The following is a 27,243-nucleotide window of genomic DNA, read 5'->3' on the forward strand; positions in this document are numbered from 1 at the left end:
CCAAGCATTTTAATTCCTATCCCCATTCCTTTTCTGACATGTTGGTCCATGGACACCTTAACAGTAAGTTCCTCTTGTCCTCACCTGCCACCCCACGAACCTCCAGATCTAACACATTATTCTCCACAACTTCTTCCATCTTCAACCAGATCCTACCACCAAACACATCTTTACCTCCCACCCTATACTCCAATTTCCACAGGGATCGCCACAATGTTGCCACCCTCAGGGTGGAGGAGCAACACCTTGTATTCAATCTGGGTAGCCTTCAATTTAATGCCATGAATATCAATTTCTTCTACTGGATTAAAAAAAATTGCTCTTCTTCTATTCCCCACTCTGGTCTCTTACCTCTTCTCCTCATTTGCCTATAACCTCCCTCTGGTGCCTCTCCTCCTTCTCTTTTTCCCATGGTCCACTCTCCTTTCCCCATCAGATTCCTTCCTCTCCAGCCCTCGATCTTTCCCACCCACCTGGCTTCATCCATCACCTTCCAGCTGGCCTCCTTCCCCTTCCCACCACCTTTTTATTCTGGCACCTACCCCTTTCCTTTCCAGTCCTGAAGAAGGGTTGCATCCAAAATGGTGACTGTTTATTCATTTCCACAGATGCTGCTTGACCTGCTGAGTTCCTCCAGTATTTTCTCTGTGTGTGGCACCAATATAGTATACCCAATACAAAACAAAACACATAAAACTCCACAGGTGCTGCCTGACCCACTGAATTCTTCTGATTTTTTTGCGTTGCTCCAATATATGGAATTGGCTACTTCAACCTTATATTCCCTTAAAATTATAAAACTGAGGCACCTATGACACAGTGGTAAAATGCTGTTGCCTCTCCATCTCAGGGACACAGGTTCAATCCCTGGTACCAGGTGCTGTCCATATGGAGTTGGAACATTCTCCCTGTCACTGTGTGGGCTCCTCTGGGTGCTGCAGTTTCCTCATGCATCCCATGGACATTTTGGTGGGCTAACTGACTACTGCAAATGACCCTTTTTGCACGGAAATGGAAAATGAGCTGGAGGGGAGTTGGTGAACATGAGGGAGAGAATAGGTTGCAGGGCTACAGGCAGCAGGCCTGGACTCGATGGATTGGATGCACTCCTGTGTCACAATAAATACACTCAGTGTCCTTAACTGCCACACCTGCTCATTAATGAAAATATCTAAATAGCCAATCATGAGGCAGCAAATCAATGCATAAAAGCATACAAACATGGTCAAGAGGTTCAGTTGTTGTTCAGACCAAACATCAGAATGGGGAAGAAATGTGATCTAAGTGACTTTGACTTGAAATGATTGTTGGTACCAGACAGGGTCATTTGAGAATCCCAGAAACTGATCTCCTGGGAAGTCTCCAGAGTTTACAAAACAAAAACCATCCAGTTCTGTGGGTGAAAGCACCTTGTTAATGAGAGAGGTCAAGGGAGAATGGCCAGACTGGTTCAAGCTGACAGGAAGATAACAGTAACTCAAATAACCAGATGCTTTAAAAGTCACGCACAGAAGAACATCTCTGAATGCACAACACATCGAACCTTGAACTGGATGGGCTGCGGCAGCAGAAGACCATGAACGTGTAGAACTACACTCAGTGGCCACCTTATTAGGTAGCTCCTGATAAGCTGACTGAGGGACTTGCAATGATTAAAGGACTTCCTAAAGCCGGGAAATAATCTGCTGCTGTGGGAAATCCAGAAGAAGATATTGGAGTATTGAGTTCAGTTCTGGTCGCCTCATTACATATGAAGAATGTGGTGCGGAGGAGATTTATCAGGATGCTGCCTGGGTTAGAGAACATGGGTCTGAGAAAAGGTTAAGTGAGCTTTGGAGTGAAGGAGGATGAGAGGTGACTTGGTAGAGGTGTATATGATAAGAGGCATAGATAGACTGGATAGCCAATGCCTTTTTCACAGAGGGCAATGGCTAAGACAAGATAATTTCAAAGTGATTGGAGGAACGTATAGTATAAGATGATGCCAGTGGCAGGAATTTTGCACATTGAGTAATGGGTGCATGGAACACCTGGCTAGGTGATGGTAGAAACAGATACATTAGAGACATTTAACAGACTCTTAGATAGGCACACAGATGAATGAAAAATGAAGGGATATGAGGGAAGGAAATGTTAAATTGAGCTTGGAGAAGGTTAGAAGGTCAGCACAACATCATGGGCCATATGGCCTGTACTGTTCTATGTTCTAGAGCACGCAGTTTATGAATGAGACAAGGCTGCTTGGATATGAAACCACAGGATATCTGAAGATGGTGGTGCCAGAGGACAACGTGACCAAGGGCAATATCCTTTAGACAGTTCACAAAACTACTTCTCTCATTTCTTTTACATTTTCTTCACCTTTCTGTTATTGTTAGAGCCTGTGATCTACATTTTGGTTGTATGTTTTTGGGCCAATGGAGCGATCTGGTGCTTTGCTGTCTCCAAGGGAGTTCGGGAAGGCTTTGAGTGAAGTGTGTGGCCTTCAGGCCAAGAAACCTGGAGATGAGGCATGAGCCCATGACAGATAGACTCCATTTCTCACTGAAAAACGCATCAAGAAGGATTGAAAATCATCAAGGACAAGAGCGGAAGATGGACAGGTGTTCAAGCACTGTATACCTGCATTTGAATACCCTCTCTCTACCCTCTCGCTCTGGGAGAAAGTGCCAGAGTCCTGGGTCTTGAACAAGGTGTAATTGACACAGTCTGTGGATTGGACTTTGTAGTTCACATTATGATGCATTTCCGTTTTCCGGTTGGTCCTTTTTTGTTGCTATTTTTGTGTGATTTTGATTGGGGCGGTCTGGATCTGTGGCGCAAGTTAACAAACGACACGTCACTAGATCGAATGGAACTGAGCTAAATTGAATATGCCTGGACTCTTCCAAGGAGTGGTGTTTTATATTCTGTGTTTTTCATTCGTTTGCGCGATTTGTTTTGCGCATTGGGAATTTGCTGTTTTTCTTTAAACGTGTTCCATGGTTTTATTCTTTGTTTTGTGACTGTAGGAAGACAAATCTCAGGGTTGTACTACATACATGCTTTGATAATAACTGAACTTTGAATCTTTGAACTTTTTAAAGTCTGGAACCTCTGGTACAAAATTTCATGGAAACTGTAAGTCAGCAGAAATTTTTAAAGAATCATTAGAATCTGGGCATTGGAAACCCAATTGGATATCATTCAAATGGAAGAGAAGGATATGTTACCTGTGATCCAATTAAGTACCAGAATAGTCTCAAGTGGCAGAAAGGCCTCTCCTTTCTCTTTATACTACGACTTGGATCTCAGCTATGATTCCCAAATGAGTAGGCTAGTTTTTCTTAGAAAGAAATACTGATTTGGTCATTATCTGGGAGAAACATGACAGGCTGAACAGAAACCACCACTGCTGAATGTCATCTTGTAAACGATGATCATATTTATATCATCATGCACAAAATGCTGGAGCAAGTCAGGCAGCAGCTATGGAGGGGAATAAACAGTCGACATTTTGGGCTGAGACCCTTCATTAGAAATGGATAAACATCGAATGCTTATTCTCCTCCATAGATACTGTCTGAGTTTCAGAGTCCTTCCAGTATTTTGAGTGTGTGTTGCTCAGACTTTATTAAAACAGCTGTGGATGAGTGTGTCCCCACAAAGTCATTCAGGGTTTTCCCCAATCAGAAGCCCTGGATGAATAGTGAAATCCAGGACCTGCTGAGAGCCACATCAGAGGCTTTCAGGTCTGGAGATCAAGAACACAAGAGGTGCACGTATGATCTCTGGAAGGCCATCTCTCGGGCGACGTGGAGATTCTGGGCTAGACTGGAATCAACGAGAGATGCTCGACAGCTGTGGCAGGGTTTGAACGCCGTAACCTCCTACAAAGCTAAAACCTGCGAATATGGGGACAGCAGAGCTTGGCTTCCAGATGAGCTCAATGCCTTCTACGCTCGGTTTGACACAAGAACAGGGAGGAACCATTGCGCACCCCCATGTCTCCCAGTGATCCTTTGCTCTCAGTATCTGAAGATGATGTGCAGGCTGCCTTCAAGAGAGTGAATCAAAGGAAAGCATCTGGTCCAGAGGAGTACCTGGCCGAGTACTGAAGACCTGTGCCAGCCATCTGCCTGGTGTATTCACGAATATCTTCAAACTCTCGCTCTGGCAGTGTGTGGCACCCAGTCGTACCGGTGCCCCAGAAGAGCATGGTAACCAGTCTCAATGACTATTGCCCAGTGGCATTTACATCATCAGTGATGAAGTGTTTTGAGAGGCTGCTGTTGAAGCATATCAGCTCCTGTCTGAGTGGTGACTAGGATCCACTCCAGTTCACCTACCGAAGCATCTGCTGTGGACCTTTTGCTATCTTGTTGGCTTTTCACACAACCCTGGAACATTTGGACAGCAAAGATGCATTCATCAGGATGCTCTTTGCCGATTACAGCTTGGCATTTAACACCATCAACCCATCAAACCAGTAAACTCCCAAGACCTGGGCCTCAATATCCCCTTGTGCAAATGGATCCTGGATTTCTTCACTTGTAGACCCGAAGTCTGTTCAGATGGGCAAAAACATCTCTTCCACAACCTCCATCAGCACAGGAGCACCGCAGGGATGTGTGCTTAGCCCCCGTGTCTACTCGCTTTACACCAATGACCGTGTGGCTAAGTACAGCTCCAACTCCATATACAAGTTTGCTGATGACACCACTGTTGTGGGCTCTATCAAAGAGGGTGATAAATCAACATACTGGAGAGAACTTGAAAACATAGCTGAGTGGTGTAATAACAACAACCTCTCACTCAATGTCAACAAGACCAAGGAACTGATTGTAGACTTCAGGAGAGGAAAACCAGAGGTCCATGAGCCAGTAATCATTGGAGGATTAGAGGTGGAAAGGGTCAGAAACTTTAAATTCCTGGGAGTCACTATCTCAGAGGATCTGAACTGGACCCATCATTTAAATATAATTGTGGAGTAAGCACGACAGCGCCTCTACTTCCTCAAGAGTCTGTGGAGATTCAACACGTCATCAAAAACCTTGGCAAACTTCTATAGGTGTCTGGTGGAAATTGTGCTGATTGGCTGCATTACAGCCTGGTACGGGAACACCAGTGCCTTTACGTGGAAAATCCTACAAAAGGTAGTGGATTCAGCCCAGTACATCATGGATAAAACCCTTCCAACCATCGAGCACATCTACATGAAAGTTGTTGTAGGAAAGCAGCATCCATTGTCAAAGGTCCTCACCTCCCAGGCCATGCTCTTTTCTCACTGCTGACTTCAAGTAGAAGGTACAGGTGCCTCAGGACTCGCACCACCAGGTTCAAGAACAGTTCCTACCCCTCAACCATCAGGCTCTGGAACAAAAGGGGATAACTACACGCATTCTTCCTCTGGTGTTCCCACAACCGATGGTCTCTCTTTAAGGCTCTTCATTTTGTTATTTCATGTTCTCGTTATTTATTGCTATTTATTTATATTGCACAGTTTATTGTCCATTGACCCTGTTTGCAGTTGCTGTTCTGTAGATTTGCTGAGTATGCCTGCAGAAAAAAGAATCTCAGGGTTGTATGTGGTGACATGTATGCACTCTGATAATAAATTTTACTTTGAACTTTGAAGATTTCCAGCATCTGCAGAATCTCTGGAAGGTAAATGCAATGTCAGCATTCATTTTGAGAGGTCTAGAGTATAAAAGCAAGGATATAATGTTGAGGCTTTATAAAGCACTGATGAGGCCTCACTTGGAGTATTTTGAACAATTTTCTAAGTTTTCTTATCTAAGAAAAGATGTGCTGACATAGGAGAGGGTTCAGAGGAGGTTCACAAGAATGATTCCAAGAATGAAAGGATTATCATACAAGGAGCGTTTGATGACTCTGGACTTATACTCACTAGAATTTGGAAGAATGAGGGAGGATCTCATTGAAACCTACCAAATGTTGAAAGGCCTCAACAGAGTGGATGTGGAGAGGATGTTCCCTATGAAGAGGGGAGTCCAGGTCCAGCAGACTCAGCCTCAGAATAGAGGGACATCCATTTAGAACAGAGATGAGGAGGAATTTCTTTAGCCAGAAAATGGTGAATCTATTAAATTTGTTGCCACAGGCGGCTGTGGAGGCCAAGTCACTGGATATATTTAAGGCAGACGTTGATAGATTTTTGATTAGTCAGGGCATGAAGGGATATGGCGAGAAGGCAGGAGGCTGGAGTTGAGAGGGAAATGGATCAGTCATGATGAAATGCTGGAGCAGACTCAATGGGCCAAAATAGCCTAATTCTGCTCCTATCTATTATGGTATTATGGTCTCTTATGTAATAAAATGTGTATGTCCACTGTCAAGTTTGACAGCAAACCAGATCAGAAGATATCAAGACAGGTGCTCAAAACTTGGTAGGTTTTAAAGAGCATCTTGAAGGAGGGTGGTGAACACCCAGAAAGAGCTGCCAGAGGTGGTGGTTGAGGCAAATATCATTACAACATTTTAAAAGTGTTTGAACAGGTACTTGGATAGGAAAGGTGGAGTGGGATATGGGTTTAGTATAGACAAACCAGATTAGCACAAATAGGCATGGACGAGGGGTCATTTCTATGCGGTACGATTCTATAAGTAAAAAGAGACTGACGTGGCATCCCAGTGTTAGGAAACTGAATGTATATGGTCGCAGTTGGTGCAGTATTAATATCAGGGATATCTAAAAGAAGCAGAGAGATCTCAGGTGGTTAAAAATATGTAAAATAAAAGCGTACTATGGAGAGACCTACAAACACTGCCAGACTTGGTGCAATACACATCACCAAATGCAAGAGTGAGGGATGAAGGGGACTTGGTGTGCATTAGGATACAGGCAGCTGGCAGTGGGGGACATAGGTCAGTCTCAGCTAAGTTAAACTCCATGAATCATTGTAAAGTGAAGGCACGACCCAGACAAGGGCAGAGGAGGAAGCAAAGCAAAAATAAAACATTCAGAGATATTCAGTTAATTACCTGAGAACAGCTGAGTCTCTGCTGGGTTTTAGATCTGAAATAGAATGAAGAAAAGGGGAAATAACTGTGGATGAAACTGCAGATGCTGAAAATCTGAAATAAAAACAGAGGATACAGCAATTTCTCAGCAGGTCAGGTAGTATCTGTGAAAAGAGAAACAGATTTGCTGTTTCAAGCATAAAACCCTTTGTCAGGTTTGGCTCTGTGTGGTACAGATAAACCCCAGTGTCACCCGATGCCCAGCCTGGGTGGCGCACAGCAGCTACTCCCTCACAACTCCAGTACTCCTGGCTTCAGAAAACCATGAGATGTAGGCGCAAAGTGATGCCATTCAGACCATCAAGCCTACTCTCCCATTCCATCGTGGCCGAGTTATTATTCCTCTCTCCCTACTCTCTGCCTTCACCTCATAACTTTTGACACCCTTACAGATCAAGAACCTATAAAACTTTGCTTTAAATATACCCAGTGCCTCATCCTCCACGGCTGTTTGTAACAATGAATTCCACAGATTCACTGGTACTGGCCCAGAGGCATCAAATGCTCCTCATACATTAACCCTTTCGTTCCCAGAATCATTCTCATGAACCTCCTTCTGGACCATCTCCAATTTCAGCACATCTTTTTTAGATAGGATGTCCAAAACTGTCCACAATACTCCAAGTACTGTCTGACAAATGTCTTATAAAACCTCAACATCACCACCTCGTTCTTACATTCTAGTCCTCACAAAAGGTTCAAGCCTGGCCTTGGGTGCTTTCTGTATGGAGTTTGCTCTCTCTCCCCATGACCATGTGGGAGCCCACCCACCTGTTCTGGTTTCCCACAAAAATACCTGGGTGGGTAGGTTATTGGGCCATTGTAAATTGCCCCTTGTGTATTGGTAAGAATCTGGGCGGAATTGATGGAATGTAGAGAAATAAAGGTTCAGATTAGTCTAGGTGAGGTGTGGAGGAGGAGGGCTGCAGAGCATTTCTGTGTTGTCTGAATTCATGAATCAATAAATCTCACCACATAGCTTCAGAGAATTCAGTAACTATATGTTTTATCCTTTTTATTGAGAAACAGCGAGGAACAGGCAATTCCAGCCCTTTGAGCCATGTTGCCCAGCAAACCCTAATTTAACCCTTGCCTAATCACTGGAAAATTTACAGTGACTAATTAACCTACTAACAGGTACGCCTTTGGACCGTGGGAGGAAACCCAGGCAGACACAGGAGGAACGTACAAACTCCTTGCAGGCAGCTGTCTCTCATGGACTGTGAGAATCGATGAGTTATTAGGAGCCATATTAGCATATTGTATCAGTAACTGCATTTTACAAGGTATATCATTGGCTGCAAAATGGATGCCAGTGGCAGAGGTTGTGTTTGTGAGTCAATCCTCCAAGGCCCAGAAACACACAACATCTATTTGAGGTGGGCTTTCAGAATGATCTCCTGTGGAGATGGTCTAGACTGTACAACCCTTGTCATCGTAGTACAACAAAACTATTACCACCGAGATCACTTTGCACTAAAATGGAGTATGATTTCTTTTTCATTTGTATTGTGCTCTTCCTTGCAAAAGCTGTGTATAATTTATCCTTAATTGACGTTTTTCTTGGGAATGCTGTTTAACTGATACTCTGTGCCTGTGATGCTGCAGCAAGAAAGTTTTTAATTGCACCTATGCACACATGGACTTGTGCAGATGACAATAAAATTGACTTCTGATTTTTGTTTTGAGTTTTGGGCTGAACCACACAGTGCAAATTCTGACCAGCTCCCACCTCAAAGGGCAATAGGTCTCTTTGTTACATCTTAACAACCAATAACAGAAGGTTTCGGCACAGAAGAGCCCATTCAGCATGACATCCCTGTGCTGGCTGTTACATAGTGAAACTCTTGGGACCCTGGGAGTGATTAATAGGTGGGCAGAGTCATTAAGTTATATTACGCCTAGAGAAAATGTGCTTGGCCTCAGCTGGTATTTTGTATCCAATCCAGTGCTACTTTATGGTGGATAAGAAGGTGTGGAGTGGGCACTAAAACCGTTTTATTAACACACACAAAAAGCTGGGGGATCTCAGCAAATCAGGCAGCATCCTTGCAGAGGATAAACAGTCAACGTTTTGGGCTAAGACCCTTCATCAGGCCTCAGTTATATTAAAATGGTTCTAGAAGGAAAGACTTGAGAAACTGAAGTCATTCTCATCAGAACAGACAAGAATTTGAAGAAAATTTGAGCAATGTCTTTAAAATCCTGAAGGATTTAATTAAAGAGAAGAGAAATGGTTTCTAATGACAGCAGGGTTGAGCCAGGATGCAAGCGGCCTCGAGGCCTAGAAGCTTACAGACGGGGCAGAAGCCCATGATCAACTCCATTTCTCACCAATCTCACTCCTTAAAGTGTTAAGAAAGATTGAAATGCCAAGGTGAGCGAGTGTTCAACGCCGTCTACCAGCCTCGCGCTCACTGCTGCCAGAGGAAGCTGTCTGGGTGTGATGGTCTCATTCTTGTTCACTGCTCCTGAAGGAAGGTCCCTGCATTCAAATGGTCTCTCTCTCTCTCTCCCACGATGCTGTCGGAGGATGGTATTCATGGATTGGACTAGCTCACTTGGACCCTATTCTGTGTTTTTGCATGTTCTTTCTTGTTGCTGTTTGCATGATCTGTTTGCTTTTCTGCGCGTGGGGGATTGCTGTTTGCATGATTGATTTTGCGCATGAGGGTACTTGATGTTCTTGTTGCCGTTTTGCGCAGTTCGTTTTTTTAGCGCATGGGGGTGGGGTTGATATTTTTCCTTGAACAGCTTCCATGATTTTTGTTGTTTCATGGCTGTCTGGAGAAAATGAACATTTAGAGTTGTATACTGCATACATACTTTGATAATAGATGTACCTTGAACCTTGATTGCCAAAGGATGCAGGTTTAAGATGGTTGGCAAAAGAACAAGGCAAATGCTTTGTGTTTAGAATTGGGATCAAAGCATCTGCATGATGGAAGCATAATCTGTGTTTTTTTTAAACAAAAGGAAGTGTATAATATAAATGTAATTCCAGGATATACAGTAGACTAGGACTAAGTGAATTTCTCTTTCAAAGTGCCAGAACAGTCAATGGGCCAAATGGTCTTGTTCTGAGCTGTATTGATCTTTCACTTTATGAATTTGCCATTAGTTCATTAATTTCTGAATCAAGGAGAACCTTAGCTTGAGAATAACATACAATGCAAAGAACTGAAAACAGTATTGGATGGATCAACAACCCTGGCATGATTCGTAGATCTTCTCAGGTGTCAGACATCCTTGAGGACTGACAGACATGAAAAGAATCCCTTCGAATTTGTCTGCACCAATGATACTCTAAGCTGCTACTGCCTACCAGTCCCAGTGCAATAGGTCATTACAGGAATGTGTTCCAATTCCCCACTCTCCCACTCAGTGTCTTACCTGCACTTTCCCTTCTCCGGTATATAGCACACAGTACAATAACGTTCAGGAGCAGGATGGCGAGAAGCCCAAGGATTCCCCCGAGGAGGATCACCAGCACAGGAACCTCAATGCGGGAATGGAGAAATCCTGGAAGGAAGAGGTGAAGAGCCAAACAACTCAAAAGTCACAGAGGTCACTTACACATCAGAAAGAAAGCCTGTATACCCCGACTTCAGCATTTTACAACCAATGAAGTGTTATTGAGTTATAATCATTGCCACAGATAACAAAGCCAATTAATCTTTTTCATGATGTTCATTAAGATACAAAAGTTGGCTAAGGCAGGGAAAGGGTCCGTGCTCTTTGAAATAAAATCAAATTACCATCCATTTCTAATTGAAGAGGCAAATGAATGCTCAGTTTAAAGTCTCAGTTCAAAGGAGGCATCTTCAACCATGCAGCACTCCAGCAGTGATATATGCACAGTAAACCAGGGAGACATGTTCTAGACACTGAAGTAGGCATAGAATTAAAAATGATTGATTTATGCAAATTTCATTCTCATTTGGCACAAGAAGAGGCTATTCCTTCCTTTGGAGCTACTGTGCAACTGAACAACACAGAATAGAGAACAGTACAGCATACTAGAGGTCCTTGTTGTGCCAACCCTTTAACCTACTAAGATCAATCTAACCCTTCCTTCCTACAGTGCCCTCCATTTTTCTATCATCTATGTGCCTGCCTTAAATGCCTTTAATGTATCTACCTCTACCTGCGCCCCTGACTCACCAATCTGTGTAAAAAAACTCACAGCTCTTGAATTCAATACACCATTTTCCTTCTTAAACATCCAATCAACTTGTGCAGCAACTTTGAGAGATCTATTCTCACTTTGAGGGATCAAAAAAACATGTGCTAACTTAATTTTTTTTAATCTCATAGTGTTAATTGGCCACGGTAAATTGTATCTCATGTGTAGATGAGTGTCAGAATCTGAAGGAACTGATGAGACTCTGAGAAGAATAAAATGGCTGCATGGTGATCAGCAGGGAATAAGTGGGATGGACTTTATGATCCCATCCCTTCATGCTGTTAATCATTGCAGGAAACTCTCACTGACCCTCCCAAACCCTACCAACAAAACAGATTACTTTGGAAATCCAGAGCATTAGAACAGAGCCAAAAGACAACCAGTGGCGGCTATCTCGTTTTTTTTTTGTATACCTGGTAAAGCAATAGAAGAGTTGGTCACTCCAAATTCATTGCCAGCACTGAAGGAGTAGTTCTTTGCCAGGCTAGTCAGCTGCACGTGAACGGTGTGGTTGGTCAACCATGGATAACTCTTGGTGTCCAAGATCATGAAATTAGAGGTGTTCACAATAACTCCGCCACTTTCATCGACCCAGGTGATCGTGGCAGGAGGGTTTGCACGGACGAGGACAAACAGGACCAGGAAAAGCCCCGAGTCATTGTGTTCCTTGTATTCAGCATCCATCCGAACAACTTCTGGTTTAACTAGGAAGAGGTACAGAAGAGGACAAGTGTCAAAACAATTTCTACCTTTGATGTTGGAAAACTTCACAGAACGAAATGTGAAGTGAATCCAAAAGTGGAATTATTAAGAGGGGCGATGAACAGCTTGGTGGAAGAGGTTTTAAAGGAAGTTTCCAAGTTCAGGGCTCAGCAGTTGAATATATGGCTGTGCATAACACAATTTTGTCCAGGAGTTTGCTGAGACCTGCGATAAAAAGTACAAAGCTTCCAAGGTGGGGATCAAGGGTGAAACTAAGTGAGTTCACCATCAGAGTCGATCCCTTCCCAGTTGCATTTTGACACCACAGTATTTTTACCTTTCCTGGTAATTTACATAGAACATAGAATCAGAATCAGGTTTGTTAACACTGACATACAGCATGTCATGAGATTTGTTGCTATACAGCAGTACAGTGCAAGACATTAAAAAATTACTCTGTTACAATAAGTAAATATAAAAACAGAAATATTAAAACATTAAAAATAGTGCAAAAAGAGAAAAATAGAGAGGTAATGTTTATAGATTTGTGTTTTGCTCCGAAATATGATGGCAGAGGGGAAGAAGCCATTCCTGAAATTGAGTGTGCAACTTCAGGCTCCTGTACCTCCTCCCTGATGGTAGCAATGAGAAGAGGAAATAGAACACTACAAAGGAACAGTCCCTTTGGCCCACAATGTCTATACTGCTCATGATGCCAATTTAAACCAACCCTGTCTGCTTGTTTATGGCCTATATCCCTCCATTTCCTGTTTGTTAGAGTCTGTCTAAATACCTTTTAAATTAGTTTATACCATTCATTCTTTTCATTGAGAAAAGAAACACATTTCTAGTACTAGTTGTAATTTTGCTCTTCACTTCATTCAATGTAAATACATTAATCTTCCTAGTGTTTCTTTCCTTCAAATGATGCCTGAGTTTACCAGCAAATTCATTTTCTTCCTCCACATCATCATGCCCTTGGATTCGAACTGTGAGCTGATTGGACTCTGCAGCCAGCGAGATTCATCCAGTTCAAAGGTGTCCTTGGCCTTCACCTCATTTGGACTGACTTCACAGTCCAAGTGTCCCTTTCTACCATCTCGAATCATCAGATAATGTTCTTCAAAGCAATCAGAATGCTTGTTTAAAAATTTAGAGATACAGCGCAGAACAGGCCCTTTGAACCACACCGTCCAGCAAACCAGCAATTTAACCCTAGCCTAATCATGGGACAATTCACAACGCCTAATCAACCTACTAACCAGAACGTCGTTGGACTGTGGGAGGAAACCGGAGCACCCGAAGGAAACTCACACACACACACACACACACACACACAGGAAGGAATGTACAAACTTGTTTACAAAGGGGCACTGGAATTGAACTCTGAAATCCGACACCTGAGCTGTAATAGTGTTTGTGCAGAGTGAGAAAAGAGAAAAGTCTTTTTGGATTAGGATCTACCAAGGTGTTTCTTGCTGCAGTAACATGTCCTACATGGAGGCAATCCTAAAGCTCTCATTCGAATGAAAGATGATGTTATTTTAGTCAATAGCATCATTAAAATGACCAGACAACTCAATTATAATTTATATACTCACATTTCTTATGATATTAAAGGCCATTTGGCCCATTGACCCTTTGAATTGCAGAACAATTCCATCTCATTCCACTGCTTTTTCCTGGAACCTATTCTCACATATCCTCCCTAATTCTCCCAACACTCAGAGCAATTTACAGTAGTCCAGTAATCCACCAGCTCACCTCTGGAATGTGAGAGGAAAGCCCAAATGATTACAGGGAGAATGCACAGACAGACAGAACTCGGGGTCAGAATCGAACCTGAGTCGCTGGAGCTGTGAGACAGCAGTGCTAATGCTGGAACACTCTGAGCTAACTCTGATAAATGCTCGAGTTTGCTCTAATATTGTGGAAAGTTCAAATTACATCAGATGACACTGCAACACATGCTATTCCTTTTTAACTGCAACAAGTAAATTGGACTGTGTATATTTAAACATTCCTGCCACACATTACTCAGCTCCACCCAAGACAGAGAAGCCTTTTTTTTAAAAACAAGAGATTTCAAGATTTCAAAACTAACACAGTTTTATCCTGACATTAGTCCCGTCTATGACAAGTGTAAGGGGGGGGGGGGGGTGAGGCTTCTCTTATTCATATGTACTGGGCTTGTCCTAGTCTAGAGAAATTCTGGAGAGAAGTTTTTTTTTAACTTTATCCCATATTCTCAATTGCCACTTAGAACCTAACCCTCTGATTGCTCATTTTGGCACCTTGGGTGAATTAGATATGCATTTGAGTCCGACTAAACATCGAGCATTATCTTTTGCCTCTCTTTTGGCTAGACAGTTGGTTCTTCTCAGGCGGAGAGATGTTGCCCCACCCACTCATGCTCAATGGCTTAGTGATATTATGTCCTGTTTAGACCTTGAAAAGATTCATTATTCACCTTTCAATTTGGACATAAAATTTCAATTTGGTCCTTTTCTTGAATACTTTCACAATTTCTCTTTTTGATTAAGTTTATCCATTTTTTGTACTATAATCCCTTACTTCCAACTTTTTCCTGTAAGTTTTATGGTTTTTTATGTGAATTACATTATAGTTTTGGTAGTAGGCATAATATTTTCTTTTTTTATATATATATTTACAGCTCTGTGGGGTCGAACGCTCCGATTAATTTTTCTTTTACATGTTGAATTGGTTGGCCTGGAGTTTTGTAGTGGGAGGGAGGGGAGGATACTAACTTAGTATGATTTTATTTTGGGTGCTTTTTCCTTATTGTTATGAATTATATATTAGACATGCTTGTTTTGCACTATATAAATCTCCATTTTGTTGATGGTTTTTTTGTAGTTGTATTGTAGAATTAAAAAAATTAATAAAAAGAGATTTCAAAACATCTAAAAAACTAATAGAAGTGGCAGAGAGATACAAAACCAAATGATGAAGAGTCTTTATCTAAAGAGGCTTCAGTAGCAAGGCTCGATGCTTCAGAGTACAAGCACCACTCCCCCACCCCGGTGATGCAAAATACAGAGTAACTTTGTGTAGGCATGTACTCTGCACCACTGCATGTACGTATATACTTACCAGATATGGATATGTTGTGGTACAGATTCAACACATCAACAGGGGCTGAAAGAGTTAATCTATTAGGCTGCATCAATTATGAATATGGAAATTTGGGGGCGGGCCGAGGTGGTTGGCCTAATTCTAGAGCACAAGATAATTAAATGATTTAATAAAATAAATAGAAATTATTCCTTCTGCTGGAAATAGTGAAGAACAATAAGATGTAACAAAATATCAGACCCTATCTACCTGTGACTCCACTTTCAACAAATTATGGACCTGTATTCCCGGGTCTCTTTGTTCTACCACACTCCTCACAGTGCCATACTGCTCACTGTGTAAGACCTACCCTGCTTGGTCCTACCAAAGTGCAACACCCCACACTAGTCTGCTTTAAATGCCATCTGGCATTTTTCAGCCCATTATTCTAACTGAAGCAAACCCCTCTGCAAGTCATGGTAGCCTTCTTCGCTGTCCACTACATCCCCAATCTTGGTGTCATCTGCAAAATTTGCTGATCCAGTTGACCACGTTATCATCTAGTACATTGATGTAACTGACAAACATCAACAGACCCAGCACTGATCCCTGCAGCACACCATAAGTCACAGGCCTCCAGTCAGAGAGGCAACCATATACTACCACTCTCTGGCTTCTCCCACAAAACCAACGTTGAATCCAATTTGCTACCTCATCTTGAATGCCAAGCGACTGAACCCTCTTGACCAGCCTCCTGTGCGGGGTCTTGTCATTCAATGAGGAAGGCTTCTCTAATTGAATACTGTGGGAAAGTCAGCAAAATGTGCTCAGGCTTTCATGTAGAAATTGTGTGCAGTTCTGATCACCTACCAATAGAAAAGATATAAGATTGAAAGAGTACAGAGAACATTTACAAGAACGTTGCCTGGACTTAAGACCTGAGTTACAGGAAAAGGTTACAACTTTATACCCTACAGCATAGGAGATTGAGAGGAGATGTGGTAGAGGTATACAAAATTGAGGGGTATAGATAGGGTAAAAATAAACAGTTCTTTTTAATTCACTGAGGTTGGGTGAGACTAGAACTGAAGGTCACAGGTTTAGAGTAAAAGGTGAAATGTTTAAGGGGAACCTGAGGTTGATGCAAGTGTGGAACGAGCTGCCAGTGGAACTGGTGGATGTGGACTTAAAAGAAGTTTAGATAGATATATGGATGGGGGGGGGGGACATGGAAGGCACTGGTCCAGGTGCAGGTCGATGGGATTAGGCAGAATAACAGCTTGGCATGGACTAGATGGGCTGAAGGGCCTGTGACTGTACTGTGGTGCTCTCTGACTCTAAAATGTGAACTAGGCTATTCATGGGTAACAACAGGACGCACAAACAAAAGCTGGGAATCAGATGAAATTTTCCGAACTGGGACTAATAAACTAGCACTGTAAAGGATAGAAGCTGTTGCAGTGAATGGCAGATCACAAGTGATAGATTGACTCCTCCTGTACTTGATTTTACATCATGTGGGATTTTGATCTTATCTCTGCCAAAAGCTTATCATTTATACATCTAATCCAATGATTCCATTCTCCCTGCTGTCCAATTGCAAGTGCCTTACTTCATTTACAGTTGCAAGCCTGTTGTAAGACATCAAGAGCCATTGTTTGGGTTGGGTAAGCCCATCACCCCTGCTAGGACATAGGCCACCAACAGCAGCTCATCAGAATCCTCTGTCCTGGGCCAGTCTTTCAACTTGTCCCCAGCTGTACCCCATCTTCGAAGATCCTTCCTCTCCCAGGGATGAGATCTTTGGATCTGTAGCTCTAGGTCTTTATAAGGTGGGGTTTGTTAGCCCCATGCCCAACCCTTCTCCTTTCACAGCCAGGCTTGGGACCCTCCATGGTGGAGTTAAGAACTATTAGCCTCTAAATGTTACCATTTATTGCACTGTCCTCCAGTTGACCCAAATAGATTTGCCATTTCTATGGAGACATTCCATTAAGTAAGGTGAGGTCAGTGGGCAAACATCACACTGTTCTCCGGGTGCAGCAATACCATAGAGGTTCTCCAGTAGTTTTCTATCAGTGCTTTGATTCTGGCTCAGCCTGAAGATGCTGAGATAGGCACTGGATAAGGGAGCAGCTGTTCAAAACTGAGGAGGAGGAGAATCTGACAGACTTGTGAATCTTTGACCTTCGCTGTGCCAGGAGGCTGTAGGTGCTCACTGCCTGGGTTTCTGGAAGCTGAGAGCAACAGTGAAGGGAACTAGGATGCAGGTACACAGCTGATTCAAAAGCTCAGTTAAAAATCTTATTAAATGGCAGTGTAAGCTACAGGGCCCCTGTGGCAGCTCCAACTCCCACTTCCTGTCTTATTTTAATGTCCAGATGACAGTCAGAAATGCAGCAACTTATCTGAATCCTTCTCATAAAGTATAATAGAACATAGAACAGTACAGCACAGGCCCTTCGGCCCACAATACCTGTGCCGACTATGATGCCAAATTAAACCAATCCCATCTGCCTGCACATCATCCACATCCTTGTACCTGTCTAAATCCATCTTAAACCGGATTTCTGTATCTGCTTCCACCAGAACCCGACACCCGACAATCCCGGTGTAAAAGAACTCTTCCCACACAACTCCTTTAAACCTTCCCCCCTCAACTCAACCTATACCCTTCAGCATTTCATATTTCTGCCCTGACTGACTACCTACCACTTACCCCACCCTTTGCCTCTATTAACTTTATAAACTTCCATCCAGTTACCCTAAACCTCCAAGTAAAAGGCTCTCCTCTTCCCTTCACCATAGCCTCCTCTCACATCCATTCTGCAACAACCCACCAGGGCAATTGTTGGCTTCATTACTCTGCATCCACCCCCAAAAATCCCCCTGACCTGTCCCAGGCTCCTCCAATTCTGCCGTTTGGTGTATGCATGATTTAAGGACTTCACTCTTGGTGGCAGGACTATTAGCTGCACCAATTCTAAGCAGTAGAAGTATCTCCCTAATGATGGCCTACTATAGATTCAGATTTATCACATGTACATCAAAAAAAATACAGTGAAATGTGTCACTTGTATGAACAACCAACTCAACCTAGAAATACGCTGGAGGCAGCCAGCAAGTGTTGTCACATATTCCGGCACCAACGCAGCATGTACACACTACTCAGCAAAACACAACAAGCAACAGAGCAACTAGAGCAGAACAAGACTCCTTAATGCTTTAACCGATGTTTGATCAGCTGTGCCAAGTGAAGTGGAGTCAGTATCAGGTGACAAACTGTGGTGAACTATATATACCTGTCTGGACATGCCCCCCCCTGCTGACCACTGACCGTGGCTCCTCCCACAGACCCCGGTAGAAAGGTGATTGAGGCCTGAGCCCTGTCCTCAGTCTCCAGGATGTAGTATGGTGGTCAATTGCTGCTTGTTCTTTCTTCCAGTCAATAAAAGCCGATATCTTGCCTCATGTCTCAGAGAGTTATTGATGGTGCATCACACACCTGTGAAAGAGCCAACACCTCTTCCCGAGGGCACCACTGCTCAGTACAAGAGGACATGGCTTTAAGGTAAGGGGAGGGAAGTTCAAGGGGGATATTAGAGGAAGGTTTTTCACTCAGAGAGTGGTTGGTGTGTGGAATCAACTGCCTTGAGTCAGTGGAGGCAGATACACTAGTGAAATTTAAGAGACTACTAGACAGGTATATGGATGAATTTAAGGTGGGGGGTTTTATGGGAGGCAGGGTTTAAGGGTCGGCACAACATTGTGGGCTGAAGGGCCTGTACTGTGCTGTATTGTTCTATGTTCTATGAAACATTATTGCACTAAGGGACCACATCATTCAGTGGCCACAAGCTGGTATACCTAATAAATTGGCCACTGAGTGTAAAATCAGGTCAACATTGGGAATTCAGAACACAAGGGAAAACAGACTGGGAAATTTGCAATGAATCCAGTCAAGAGCAGGAATATTACACGTGCCTCCTCCCAAGCATGAGACACGCCAGTCATTCCCAGTACTCACACTGCACATTGAGGATGACACTGGCATTCTGCGTCTTCCCGCTGACAGGGTCGGTGACCGAGCAGTTGAGTTCCTTGTCCTTCCTGCGGGTGGTTATCACAAAGGTGCTGTAGCTCTGGTTCCTGCTCTCGTTGGAGCTGGGAATGAGCATGGTCTGGTTGCTCTCTTGCTTCTTGCCATTCAGGTACCAGGTGACAACGGGCACCGACTTCCAGCCCTCCATCCTGCAGGTGAACTCCCTGGGGGCATTCTCCTCCAGAGTGACTACAGGCCGCGGCCGTCCATTGATTAGAGGAAAAGGCTCAGCGATTTCTGAAATAAAGGTATAAAATACTAGTTTAAAAGTCTCACCCCCGGGATCCTTAAAAACCTCCTGGACTGTAATTACAGGACAATATTCCTCTCCACTGAATCTCACTCAAGTGACCGTGCTCCAACCATGAGCCTAACAGGCCGTTCAATGTGCAGGGCATCACCACTGAGTCTCCATCCTGTACTCAGTGCGGGTTAGGGATCCTGACTGAATATTTTAGCATTGACGAACTACACCACCCTCAGCACAGCAGACTTGGCACAGGCAGCTCACAGCACAGAAGCCATTCAGCCCAACAAATCAATGCTAGCATTCATCTCCCCTAAGCCATCTCCCTTTGTGCTTCACCTTGCCTTGAGGAGTGGGAGGCTTTGAAGAGGATTGCAGAAGAGGCTCATTCAGAAGATGTGCCTGGAATGGAGACTATTAGCTATTGGAGAGGTTGGACAAACATATTGTTTTCTTTGAGGCTTCAGAGGCGGGGGAGGTGGGTGGTAGGGTAGACCTGATGGAAGGTTATAAGATTATGAGAGGCATCAACAGAGGAGGTGATCAGAATCTTTTAATTTAATTTAGAATCGTGATCAGCACAGACATTGCAGGCTGAAGGGCCTATTCTTGCCCTATGTTATCACCTTTCAAAGACCTTTATTATATAAAAATTTCCACATGTCAACATTTTTTCACTCTCTCTTATACTCCTATATTAAGGACCTCATCAAGTCATTCCTCAGTCTTCGCTTTGCTTCGTGGGACAAATCCCAGGTAGTGCAGCCTACAGGAAGGAGAAGGGGAGGTGCGCTTGCCACTGAAGCTTTTGCCTGTGGGCTAAGATTAGTATTGGTACTGACTTTATCTTGACAAGCCCTCCCTCCCCTCACACACACTGAAACCAAAAGACAGGGAAATGGAAAGAATGAAAATCCAAGGATTTACTTGAAGTACCTGAGCAAACATAGGCCTCAAGTTGTAGAAGAAAGATCGCCCCAACAACATGATCATAGCCAGCCACTGCCATGTTGGCCACTCTCGTGCTTTGATTACATCTTCTCTGAAAAGGGAACGCAACAAAAAAAGTTTACCGCTTCCTACAGTAATGGAAGCAATTTGTTTGTACTTACAGCATATAATTTCATGATCTCAAAGTCTCCAAACACTTTGCAGCCTTTTAATTATTTTTAGAAGTGTGACTACCAGTAAAATGGAGGAAATGCAGAGGAGAAACCACAATATGGGAATGTGTTTTAATGACGTTTGCCGCCCAGACACCAGCGATCGGACACTATCTGACAGGGTGGACAGGGGAGATGTGGGAGGCAGGGTGTGTTCATTTTTGGTCACTCTGCTATTGTATAGATGCTATTAAGCTAGAAAGAGTGCAGAAAAGATTTATGGAGGATGCAGCCAGGACATGAGGGATTGAATTGTAGAGAAAGGTTAAGCAGGCTAGGACTTCATTCCCTGCAGCACAAGAAAATAAGGAGGAATTAATTAATAAAATCACAAGGGGCATAGATAGAGTGAATGCACAGAGTTCTTTCTCCCCAGGGTTAGGGTGTCAAGGACTAGGAGATATGGGTTTAAGATGAGAGAGGAAAGATTTAATATGAACTTGAGGAGCAACATTTTTTATCCAGAGAATTAGTATATGGAATGAGCTGCCAGGTACATTAAAATACTTGGTCAGGTACATGGATGGGAGAGGTTTAGAGGAATATGGGTCCAACAAGGCTAAATGGGATTGGCTTAGATGAGCATCTTGGTTGGTATGAACGATAGCATTGTGGTAGCACAACAGGTTACAGTACCAGCAAACCGTGTTCATTTCCCACCGCTACCTGTAAGGAGTTGGTACATTCTCCCTGTGACCACGTGGGTTTCCTCTGGGTGCTCCAGTTTCCTCCCAGAGTCCAAAGATATACTGGTTAGTAGGTTAATTGGTCATTGTGAATTGTCTTGTGATTAGGCTCGGGTTCAATTGGGCGGCAGGGGGGGTGGTGGTTTGCTAGGCTCAAAGAGCCTACTCCACACTGTATCTCAATAAATAAGTAAATAGAAAGCCCTAGTCACAGGAAGAATGTACAAACTTTACACAGAGAACATGGGAGGTCATGATTGTCAGAAGTTCAAAGGCTGTGGTGGCAAATTCCATGAGTTCACCACCCCATGAGTAAAGGTGCTTTTCCTCATCTCGGTTCTAATTGCATTATCCCGTAGCTTGAGACTGTGAGCCCTGGTTCTGCACCTTCCAGCCAGGAGAAACACTCTCCTTTCATCCAGTCTGTTGTGCCCTGTCAGATTTTTGTTTGTTTCAGTGCGATCTCCCCTCATTCTTCTAAACACTCTCGTTACGGACCGAGTCAATGCAGTCTTTCCTCATATCACTATCCTACTATCTTCACTGAACTTCCTCTGCGGCAAGCACATTCTCTCTTGAGAAAGATGGCCAACGTTGCTGCGTTACTCTCCATGGTTCAATGGTTAAATTTACTGAATTGATATCACATGTTTAATTAGTAAACCATTTCAAATCACAGGACGAACAGATTTCACTACTGAATGATAGGAGGAGGAATTACATGATCAAAAGCTTGATCAAGGATGTAGGTTTGAAGGAGAAATATAAAGGATTTGAGTAAATACTGCAAGTTCAACTAGGGATTTTCAAAGACTCACTTTTTTTTACCAGAGATGGTTCAGAGAGTGGATCTCTGGCTGATTGTTTCCCCCCTTAAATGAGGCAAGCCAGAAAACACTACAGCACAGAAACAGACCCTGGCCCAGCTAGTCCATTCTGAGTTGGTATTTTGCCTAGTTCCACTAAGCTGCATCTGAACCATAGCCCTCTGTACCCCTCCCATCTCTGTACCTATCTAAACTTCTCTTAAATGTTGAAATTGAACCCGCATCCATCATTTCCACTGCAGCTCGCTCCACTCTCACATCACCCTCTGAGTGAAGTTCTCCTTAAATATTTCACCTTTCACCCTTAACTTTTGATCTCTAGTTCTAAACTCAGTGGAAAAAGACTGCTTGCATTAATCATATCTATACACCGCATCATTTTTTATACCTCTATCATTCTCCTGCACTCCAGGGAATAAAGTTGTAATTTATTGAACCTTTCCCTATAAATCAGGTCCTCAAATCCCACAACATCCTTGTAATTTTATCCATACTCTTTCAATCTTATTTATATCTTATCTGCCATTAGGTGACCAGAACTGCACACAATACTCCAAATCTGACCTCACCAAGATCATATAAAACTTCAACGTAACATCTCAACTTCTGTACTCAACACTCTGACTTATGAAGGCTAATGTGCAAAAAGCTCTTTACAACCACTTTCAAGTGATTATGGATGTGTATTTCCAGATCCCTTTGTACCACCACACTCCTCAGTGCCCTACCATGGTTTGTTTTTCCAAAGTACAAGCCAATTGTCGTACCCCATCTGTCACACAGTTTGGGAGCAGTGTGGACTAATATCATTCAACTCTGGAACAAACCTAGAAGGCCGTGTTCAATTTGAACATGGCATCCTCTGAGCACAGTGACTCACCACAGAGACATTAAAACCATTTATGCTCTGCTATTCAGTAATATTAGTACAGCAGAAATATTCACACCATAACATCAGAAGAGTCACTCATCTCAATTGGCATACACCAGTCTATGTCTTGTATAAATTTCTTCCCTAACCCACTAAGCACAGCCTTCAGAATCCGAATCAGGTTTATTATCACTGGCATGTGACGTGAAATTTGTTCATTTTCACCCTTATCCAACTGCCCCTTTAATGCATCCATTAGAATGACTTCACCAAACCCTCATGGAAACAGCTCCACACTCTAACCATTCTCTGGTTAAAAATAGATTCACCAATTTTCTAATTGGATTTATTATGACTAGTTACAGGATCACTTCCGTGGAAACAAAAGCTCTCATAAAAGTTCAGCCTTCTACTAGGTCACCTTAATCTTTACTTACCTAAAGATGGCCAGCCTGCTCAATGTGCTCTGATATTCATAGCCCAGCAATGCTCCTATCTTCCTGTGAATCTCTTTAATGTTTCCTTGGTGCCATGCTCCACCCTAATCTTTCACCTGTCACTTCAGTACTCAGGCCATAATGGGAAATCTGTCTTCTCATTAAGAAGAGGTTCAGTGGTCTTGCCCCATGAGTGAAAATCTTGAATGTCCAAGAGACATAACAGGGATTGAATTCCACCTGCCCCCCAAAGCCATACAATTCTAGGCCACTAGACTAAGTAGGATTTGGGTTGGGGGTGGGGAGGCGGTTTCCCAGGATCTGAGTTGTTCACTCATCATTCCATCTACCTTACCACCATCTCTGCTAGGATTCCCTGGGGAATACCTGCCCTCTGCAACCAGAGGTCAAAAGAAACAACCTGTGGTATCTTGGCATCACCCCTAGCAAGGGGCATTGAGACAGATAGGTATGTACATGATGCCGTTAAGAAAAAATCACAACACCGTAAATATGGTCAAGGATCTTTACTGTCAGACCTTAGGGCTGAGCTGATGAGAAGCCATCACTGCCCTAACCTACAAGCACTTTCCCTGTACCCACAAACAAATCAGGAAGCAGGTCCAGCACGATTCAACCTGCATCATATTACAAGTGGCCGAGCAGACTGGGTTGTTTACTGATTATAACACTGAGCCATCGCGAGCTTAACTTAATGTAAAGGAAATTCAACACAAGCTTACCTCTGAATAATATTCCAGGGAGACAGGAAGATGGTTTTGAGCTTTATTTACCTGAATGAGGGCAAGGAACTCGGCAGTAATTTGGCTCCTTTTAAGCATGAGGAGGAATTTCAACCTCCTCCACTTTCCACTGTTACTTGTGTCGCCCGCTCAGTATCACAGCAGCTGGTTCTCAGTGATGTGCTGCAGTGCAGGCTGAGGCGAGCTGACAGGCACACACAATCAAGCACTGATTTAATGATTTTGTTTCAGCAGATTCTGTTTTTATTCCTTGTTCACAACGAATGTGACAAACTATCAGTTACCTCTAGAGAAATTAAGAAATTAGGCCCTTCTCATGCATCCCTTCAATTTAAATTCTCAAGTATCATGAAATGAAAGAGCATATACTCGACTCCTGAAGGACTGCCAACTCTGAGGTTCGCTCTTCAACCAACATGTCAGCCCATTTGCTATGCTCCTGCCAATATGGAGGTGGGGGATAAAGTGCGAAATATCAAAGTGCACTAATGGCGTGATGTGGGAAGGTTTCGGGGGATGTAGGTTGATTGATTATGTGAAGCCATCCTCTTTGGTAGAAGAGGGACTTGTGTGTCCTTTTACATGGATCAACAAACATTAGAAAGGGAAATGGAAGCTGTGCTGTATTAGAAGAGTGAAAATATAGTGCTCTCAGTTTAAATCAGAGATGATGAGGATTTTTTTTAGCCGGAGGGTGGCGAATCTGTGGAATTGATTGCCACAGAAGGCTGAGGAGGCCAAGTCATTGAGTATATTCAAGGCAGAAATTGATAGATTCGTGATTATTAAAGGCATCAAAGATTTAGGGGAGAAGGCAGGAGAATGGTGTTGAGGGGGATAATAAATCAGCCATGATGGAATAGTAGAGCAGACTCTAATGGGCCAAATGCCCAAATTCTGCTCCTATGTCTTAGTCTTTATAGAGCCTTGGTGAGACTGCACTTAGAATGTTGCTTACAGATCTGATCTCCCTATCTGCAGAGGGACATACATGCAACAGAGAAAAACAATAAGGCAGCATCCTGACCCCAGAAAGGTGGCTTTGTCCTCTGCGGAGGGATCAAGCATATTGAACCAGTATTCACATGAGAGGTGACCTCATTCTTGAGAAATGTACTATGTCAGGGATTTGGCACAATAGGTGATCCCCTGGCTGGATTGGCTGGATCCAATGGCCACAGTCTCCAAATAAGAGACTGAATGGGTAGAAATTTCTTGTAGACGATGGTGAATCTTTGGAGTTCACTAGCCAAGAGGGCTCAGTAAACTCAAGATAAAGATTGAAAGATTTTTAAGATATTAAGGTATGTGGGGTTTGAGCAGGTTTGAGTTTAAAGAGGAAGTCTATGTTAGCCATGATCTTTCAGGGTTGTGGAGAAATTGCAATAATCCAAATGGTCCACTCCTGCATTTATTTCTTAAATTCAGAGGGCAGATCCATCTTCAGTGCTGAATAGCTGGGAGGCTGTGATTCTGCACTCCCATATTAAATTGCATCAGTATTTAAATGGGGCAAATGAAATTATATTTTCTGAACAGCACACACAAAATGCTGGAGGAACTCTGCAGGTTGGACAGCATCTATGGAAAGGAATAAATAGTCAACGTTTTGGGCCAAGACCCTTCATCAGGACTGTTTATTCCTCTCCATGGACGCTGCCTGACCTGCTGAGTTTCTCCAGCATTTTGTATTGCTCTGGAAATCCAGCATCTGCAGAATCTCTTGCATTTATATTTTATGAAACCAATTTTCCCCTAAATGCATATTAATCTTTACTAATATAACATCATAAGATATAGGAGCAAAATTAGGCCATTTGGCACATTGAGTCTGCTCCACTGTTTTATCATGGCTGATCCATTTTCCCTCTCAGCCCCATCTCCTGCCTTTTCCCCATAACCCTCTATGCCCTGACTAATCAAGAACCTATCAACCTCTGCTTTAAATATACAAAATGACTTTGCCTTCACAGCTCCCTGTGCAATAAATTCCACAGTTTCACCACTCTCTTGTTAAAGAAATTCCTCCTCATCTCCATTCAAAGTGCATGTCCCTCCATTCTAAGGCTGTAGCCTTTGTCCCTCGACTTCCCCACCGTACAAAACTTCTCTCCACATTCACTCTTTTGAGGCCTTTCAACATTCAATAAGTTTCATGAGATCCCTCCTTATTCTTCTAAATTCCAGTGAGTACAGGCCCAGCGCCTTCAATCGCTGTATAGTAACCCTTTCAATCCCAGAATCATTCTCGTGAACCTTCTCTGAACCCTCTCCAATCCTTTCTTAGATAAGAAGCCCAAAACTGCACACGATACTCCAAGTGAGGCCTTACTAGTGCCTTATAAAGCCTCAAAATTACATCCTTGTTTTTATATTCTAGTCCTCTGGAAAGGAATGCTAACATTGCATTTGCCTTCCTCACCACTGACTCAACCTGCAAGCTAACATTTAGGGAATCTTGCGTGAGAACTCCCAAGTCCCTTTGCACCTTAGATATTTGAATTTTCTCTCCATTTAGAAAATAGTCTACACTTTTATTTCTTCTACTAAAGTGCATGGCCATACACTTGCCAATACTGTGTTCCATCTGCCATTTCTTTACCCTTTCTCTCAAGCTGTCCAAGTCCTTCTGCAACTTCCCTGCTTCCTCAACACTACCTGCCACTCCACCTATCTTAGTATCGTTCACAAACTTGGCCACAAAGTCATCAACTCTGCCATCCAAATCATTGACATATAATATAAAAAAGAATCAGTCGCAACACAGACTCCTGTGGAACACCACTAGTCACCGGCAGCCAACCATAAAAGGGTCCCTTTATTCCCACTCTTTGTCTCCTACCAACCAGTCACTGCTTTATCCATGCTAGAGTCTTCCCTGTAATACCATGGGCTCTTAACCAGTTAAACAGCTTCACGTGTGACACCTTGTCAAAGGCCTTCTGAAGATCCAAGTACACATCAACCAACTCTCCTTTGTCCATCCTGATTTTCTCAAAGAAATCCAACAGATTTGTAGGACAAGATTCTCCCTTCAGTCCAGCCTATGTTATCATGTGTCTGCAAGTACCCCGAAGCCACATGCTAAACAATCGACTCCAACATCTTCCCTACTACCAAGGTCAGATTAACTGGCCTATAATTTCCTTTCTTCTGCCTC

General features: G+C 43.1%; 1 protein-coding gene across 3 annotated transcripts in view; it reads right to left on the reverse strand.

Moving 5' to 3' along the window:
- LOC132385118 (transmembrane protein 25) overlaps nt 1-24,377 on the reverse strand; it is a 37,431-nt gene extending 13,054 nt beyond the window's left edge. Inside the window, exons 1-6 of one of the 3 annotated variants that reach the window (XM_059956884.1) lie at nt 24,114-24,377; nt 20,272-20,377; nt 19,014-19,325; nt 11,623-11,913; nt 10,417-10,545; nt 6,985-7,018 (exon numbers count right to left, since the gene is read on the reverse strand). In XM_059956884.1, the coding sequence (XP_059812867.1) occupies nt 6,985-7,018; nt 10,417-10,545; nt 11,623-11,913; nt 19,014-19,325; nt 20,272-20,377; nt 24,114-24,161 (920 nt within the window). In that variant the 5' untranslated portion in view covers nt 24,162-24,377. Of the gene's footprint in view, nt 1-6,984; nt 7,019-10,416; nt 10,546-11,622; nt 11,914-19,013; nt 19,326-20,271; nt 20,378-24,062 lie in introns of all 3 variants that reach the window. The other 2 variants (XM_059956883.1, XM_059956885.1) reach the window with 2 other exon arrangements.
- Nucleotides 24,378-27,243: the final 2,866 nt, after the last annotated feature.

Source organism: Hypanus sabinus, chromosome X2 (assembly GCF_030144855.1).
Source record: "Hypanus sabinus isolate sHypSab1 chromosome X2, sHypSab1.hap1, whole genome shotgun sequence".
Taxonomy (NCBI): domain Eukaryota; kingdom Metazoa; phylum Chordata; class Chondrichthyes; order Myliobatiformes; family Dasyatidae; genus Hypanus; species Hypanus sabinus.